Here is a 6,292-nt window from a genome sequence, read left to right on the forward strand (position 1 = left end):
AAAAGAAGAAAGTCCGATTCCTCTTATTCCTCCAGTCCTACCCACTCTTAACTCATCTTTTTATGGAAACGAGCGGTACGGTAGTAGGGAAAGACTTCTTGATGTAGTTCCATATACTTTCGACTTTCACTGATCTTGCCTTGGTCTTCAGTCTAGCCAGACAAAGTTTAAAAGAAAGTAGAATGTTTCAAAATGAAAAGTAAGACGTAATACAGTCATCTCACACGCTAGGCCAAAAAGGCTATTCTTGCTAAAAAATCTCATAATCGAATTGCTAGGATAAAAGTGGTGATCTCAGGCAGGGAATACAATGGAGCACTCCAGTAACCATTGAACCGGATGCCTAGAATATGCTCTTTTCAGGACATGAAAATACGGTCTTTCTCCGCTTAAGCTTAAAAAAGGCTTCCCCCCTATAAGGTGTGAAGCATTGATTTCCCTACCCAGCTAGGAAAGTATAAGTGATTGATAAAGAACTTCTTAGCCGATCCCATAATAGCTTCTTTTCATTTTCACTCTCAATGTACATTCGTGATAAGTGCTCTTGTGGCTCTTCACTCCAGCCCTGAAGTATTCTGTGAGCCCAATCTCTTTCACATGGGCCCTCCCCCTCCCTCCGGACCGACAAGACCCCAGACCTAACGAGAGATCTCTCTCTCTCCCTCCCTTTCTTTTTGGGCCTAGGTTTCCGCTTTCTTTGAAACGAAATGGATTCTTTTACCCTTAGCCTATCGGTCGACCCGAGCGCCCATGAGGTGTGGTCCGAACTCCCCCAATAATCACGGTCTACCCGCTTTCCTTTTGATCAGCTGCCCCTCAACCGCGTCAGAGGTATTTATTAATAACCCAAAGACTTCACTTCCACATCTAGATCTAGGAAATTGGAAGTTACATCCATCTCATTGAGTATGGATCCAAGTTCCCCAGAGGCTAGCAATCAAGCAGAAATGAATGGTATCAGGTGGAAGGACAGACCCACCATACAGTGTAGTTTGCAGCTAAAGGCGCAAAAGGAAAGAGAAAAACAGTTAAGCCGCTTGACCTCAAATTGGCGAGGAATTCAAGGAATCATAGGCGCAGAAGGCCAATGAACATCGACTTCAGACCTTAACCTTAGACGTACTGTACTTCCTCAAGATGAACCTGCTGTAGAGATAATTGGGAATCTTTTAGCCGCTATTCCCGTACTATTGTAAACCAGCTTGATAAAGGGTAGTGGTAGAGTCTCAGTACCACTGAAAGTGCGATAGTCGGGCAAACAATCTCCTCTTTTTATCATATCATATAAGGTAGGGTATTGTATATATGGAAATTCAAAGCAGGTATAAAATTCTTAACTACAACCGCTGTATTCACTCGTGCTTTGTTCAACTCAAAGAGAGTTTCACTCGGGCAATAAGAGATATTCTTTATAACTGGATAGGTTGCTGTTTTAGGGAGAAGGTAAGGGTCCAAAGGTAAAAAGTTCTGTTACTCGAGAGTCAAGTAAAGAAAAAGAGGGGTACGATGAGATCACCACCGGCTTGTTTCAGAGTGACGGATCACTCCTAAAAGCAACCTTTCACTTATCTTAAGTTCTTAAGGGACCAAGGGCGTTAGCTTGGGCTCGGTTAGATTTACTTGAAGGAAAGGGAAGAGATTAGTCATTAAAAAAAAGAATCATACTGATGAGTTCCTATCCGAAGCCCTCTGATCTTCTCGGGTTATAAACTTTCATCTCGATTAGGTTCGTGTTTGGGAGACATGGGAAAAGCAGGGTAAAGAAAAGCCTCGTTTCTGGCAATGTGAACCTTCCTGGCCCGTATGATTCCATCGGGTGAATTAATAACTCGATAATCCATCCAATACTAATCACTAATCTATCTGGAGGGCGGATAAGACGGCCAGCATGAGGTTCTCAGTCTCACTCCCTCGAAGATGCCCTCCGCAGGAAAGATCCCCTCACGTGGGTGCTAAGACTAGGTCGGGATCGGGAAAACTCACTTTGGCTGAACCATCCGAATCCGATGCTTCCGCTAAGGCAACTAAGTCTTTATCATTCTCTGATCTTGGAATGTAAGGGTAATCTTAATCGGAGGCTAGAGCTTCATCTTCCTTTTCCATTCGTCAATGACATTCTTTCTGAAGTGAATCCCAGTGACTTAAATAAAGATAGAGAAATGTCACAGTACGGTAAGTCTCTTTATCTCGTAGGAAGGTGAAAGAGAGAGAGGCGATCGCAGTGAAGCGACCGGAGGGAGTTAGTCAATCCTACGGCTTCGGGCGAGCAAATGAACTAATGGGTGAACTCCTTGCGGGGAAAACTTGAAGAAGGAAAAGCTTCCTTAGCGAAGCGGGAAGGGAAGTCTCGAGAATATGGCTCCTAAACTAGTCCAGTTTTGATTCCCACTTTAGCTGACGAGTTTCAAATCAGTGTTCAAAACTGATTGAGGGCTCCCGAAGAGGCTAGTTGACTCACTATAGCTATAGTCTCAATCTGGTAACCAACCAAAACGCATGCATGACTATGGCTGCCATTTATGCAAGCATTCTCATTCATAAGCCCAAAAAGCAAGAGCAGTCTCTTCATAGCACCCAGCACCCTGCAGTCCCTTACCTATAGCCTTAGATTTAGATTTAGATTTAGATTTAGATTTAGATTTAGATTTTGATCTATGGGTCAGTCTTGCAAAGACGGATTCCTGGAAGAAGAGCAGGATTCGGGTCAGCTCTCTTATCATAAATAAAGAAGTGAAAATGAAGACTCGGACTCAGCTACCGGCTGCCAATGGGATAGCACTGGAGCTACTGCCATCCTCTTTCCTTCTCTATTCTTTCGCGCATTTCATCTTTTTCCTTTAAAGAAAGAAAAAGGCGGTGGTTAGAAAAGGAAAGCTGGCTCGACCGAAAGACCCTATTTTGGGCAGCCTATTCGTAGACAAAGAAAGCCGATTCACCAATTATTATTCCTTTACTTTTAATCAAAGTCTTTCCCGAGGAAGAGGGAAGCCTTTTGTAAGCAGGAGCGTAGCGCTTCGCAAGTGAAGGTGCAGGATTTGCTTCTTCCCCTTATAGCGGCTTCTGTTATTTTCACATAAATGTTATAATAAATCCTATCTCCCCCTATCTCTACTTCTGCTAACGAACGCTAGAATTGGGATATCGAGAAAGAAGGCAGACCGTAGAACTTCAACAAAGAAAAGCAAGAAAACGTAAGCCCAACCTATACAAGGGCTTACGTTTTTCAACTACGCACCATGACTAATTAGGAACTCACCCAAGATGTGAAGCGAAAACATCCTTTATTGAGACTGGAAATATAGAAAAACTTGCAAGGATACACGCACACCAAGCAGTCACTTCCGCACCTGAAGGCAAAGAGAAATCATTCCTGGATGCGAGATAAGGTACAAGCACTAAAAGAAAAGGAATGAAACCTAAGGAAGAGGTCCGTCCTGCCACTTCTTCTTCTCATCCGATCAAGACCGGAAGAAGGTAGGTCAGCTCGATCTAGCTATCCTATTTCGGATTGGACGGGGATGAAGCTAGTCTTCTCTCTGGCATGGATAGGCTTTATTCTCGCTCAGCGAGTTTCTCACCTTTCGGGGACAGATGGGCTGGGTCGGGAGTTGTGACAATAGGAGTTTCAGTCTTAGCCTTTTCTGTGTACCCAGACAAAAGGAAAGGGGCTTATGTCTTCAGTTGCTTATTCTTTTTTCTACGATCGAGGGAGAGTGAATGCTCCCATTGAATCTCTTGAGTGTGGTTAGAAATCGCATAATAAAAAAGAAGAAAGTTCGATTCCTCTGATTCCTCCAGTCCTGCCCTCTCTTAACTCATCTTTTTATGGAAACAAGCGGTACGATAGTAGGGAAAGACTTCTTGATGTAGTTCCATATACTTTCGACTTTCATTGATCTTGCCTTGGTCTTCAGTCTAGCCAGAGAAAGTTTAAAAGAAAGTAGAATGTTTCAAAATGAAAAGTAAGACGTAATACAGTCATCTCACACGCTAGGCCAAAAAGGCTATTCTTGCTAGAAAATCTCATAATCGAATCGCTAGGATAAAAGTGGTGATCTCAGGCAGGGAATACAATGGAGCACTCCAGCAACCATGGAACTGGATGCCTAGAATATGCTCTTTTCAGGACATGAGAATACAGTCTTTCTCCGCTTAAGCTTAAAAAAGGCTTCCCCCTATAAGGTGTGAAGCATTGATTTCCCTACCCAGCTAGGAAAGTATAAGCGATTGATAAAGAACTTCTTAGCCGATCCCATAATAGCTTCTTTTCATTTTCACTCCCAATGTACATATGGCACAATATTACAGGAAGCTTGAAGTGCAGCATTCCATTCTCGCATGTCTATTCTCTCTTTCTTATGGTCTATCTTTCCGTGCGTTCTTCCTCTTCCTTTCTGGATCAGCTTGGTCAGTTAGTCATTGCTAGTAGTAGATCAGCTGTGGGCAATGCTTGCTACCGAGAACAGATTTCATTTTTTTAGGAGGATTATAATGAGGAGGACGATAGCCCCAATCACGAGATAATAAAAGGAAAAGAAATGAACGTCAGATTGGTTCGAATCCAATTCGTGAGAAGAAGAAAAGCGAGTTGAGAGCGGGTCTAATACCTTTCTTTTCCGCGACAATACGTGCGTTTAGCAAGTTCAAGTATAGGGTATTAGTCATTATACTGAATAAGTTGCCTGCTTCCATGTGACTGAGTCGTTCGAGGTGAGATGGCCTTTTTTTGGGTAGTTCGAGGGAAGAGGGAATCGCTATCGTCTTTCTAAAGGACGGGGATTTTTGTGTATTGCTTTGCAGACGCTAACTTGACTTCACTCACTTCAGAAACGGAAAAATAAAAAGGGGCGAAGCGCATTCATACTCGGCATAGTATATACTTATAGTTTCTTGATCGTCATGCCCGATCCGACCTTGACCCATATGGTACTGAAACTAGATTCCAAGTAGAAGGTATGGAAGTAGATGTAGGGGATGCAAGAGAACTCCCGCTGGCAGGAAGAGACCTGAATGCCCTTATGACAAGACTAGCCCTCCCCAAAACAGAAAAAGAAAGGAGATCTTCTTCCTCAAAGAAAAGCTTTTCCGGAAACTCTCTCACAACCCTCCCCTACATTAAATCACTTACAGAAAGGTGAAAGAGACTTCTAGACAAGTTTGCTCACAGAATTGCCCACTCACTTGAGAACTTAATTTATAGTTTTCCTAATCTCCCTATCAAAGTCTTACGCGTCATTTCATCCCTAGAAATCCCATATACTGCTTGCTTTATGAAAGGCCCTATTCCGCTCTAGAAAAAACATATTCCGCCCTAGTCGCCTTTGACCTAGCGCCTTCTGCAAAAGGGGGAATTAAACTATCAACTACAGATACGAATGCTAGTTATGAAATATGTGTTATAAGTATGCTTATAACAGTAGATCTAGAGATACACATATGGACAGGATTTTCCTATGATACATATATTTGTTATTTTTCATTGATATAATATCATATCAATTTCATATAATGCCAATTTCATTAGTAACAGAATAACACATATCTTTAATAGCGGTATCACTACCAAAGACAACAATCTCTACATTCTCATTCTCAAGATTCAACGCTATTCCTTTCACACCGCTCGCAAATTCAACCATTTCCTCAGCTTGAATCTTGTTCAATCCATAAACACGCGCAATCCCATCTCCAACTGAGACCACTCGACCAATCTCATCCACTTTAAAATTCGTGTAAAAGTTGGTAATTCGACTTTCTAATAGAGTCGTTAGTTCCGCAGCTCTGGGAGAGAATTCCATAAATAATTCCATTTTCGAATTTAGAGTCAAGGAGGAATGCCACTGAAAAAGATGCTATGTATATTTAGATTAGATCCCCGAGCTGGTAATTAGAGTTAGAAAGAGGTTTTTTCGGGGAAGGCTCGGCTATGAGGAAGAGTTAACAGGGGGATCCATCCTAAGGAAAACCTTCCCTTTTAATTGTAGAAAGGTTTCGGATCCCTTGCCGTTTTGATTGAGATCGTCCACAAAGGCATGGATAAGGGAAGCTCGAAGAGCTTTCTTCGCATGCTTGAGCCCATTAATAAAATATTAATATCATATTGATCAAGGCTTTCCTTTAGTTTAATTTGCAGCTAGTGGTTTCAGAATATTCCTTCCGCTAAACGGTTGCGCTAAGTCTTCCTTGGCTTTCCTCCCCTTCTCAGTCCTCGGAGTGCTAGCCATTATCCATCAAGAGATAGCGAATATGTGTTATCAAACAGCCGTTTGGCGATGTGAACAGAACTCGACCT

At 42.3% G+C, this 6,292-nt stretch overlaps 1 protein-coding gene across 1 annotated transcript in view; it reads right to left on the reverse strand.

The window, feature by feature from the left end:
• LOC121218307 (NADH-quinone oxidoreductase subunit C) overlaps positions 1-5,810 on the reverse strand; it is a 7,072-nt gene extending 1,262 nt beyond the window's left edge. The window contains exons 1-2 of the mRNA XM_041095363.1: positions 5,529-5,810; positions 4,914-5,110 (exon numbers count right to left, since the gene is read on the reverse strand). Of these exons, the coding sequence (XP_040951297.1) occupies positions 4,914-5,110; positions 5,529-5,810 (479 nt within the window). The remainder of the gene's footprint in view (positions 1-4,913; positions 5,111-5,528) is intronic.
• Between the last annotated feature and the right edge of the window lie 482 nt (positions 5,811-6,292).

Source organism: Gossypium hirsutum, chromosome A03 (assembly GCF_007990345.1).
Source record: "Gossypium hirsutum isolate 1008001.06 chromosome A03, Gossypium_hirsutum_v2.1, whole genome shotgun sequence".
NCBI classification, from domain to species: Eukaryota; Viridiplantae; Streptophyta; class Magnoliopsida; order Malvales; family Malvaceae; genus Gossypium; species Gossypium hirsutum.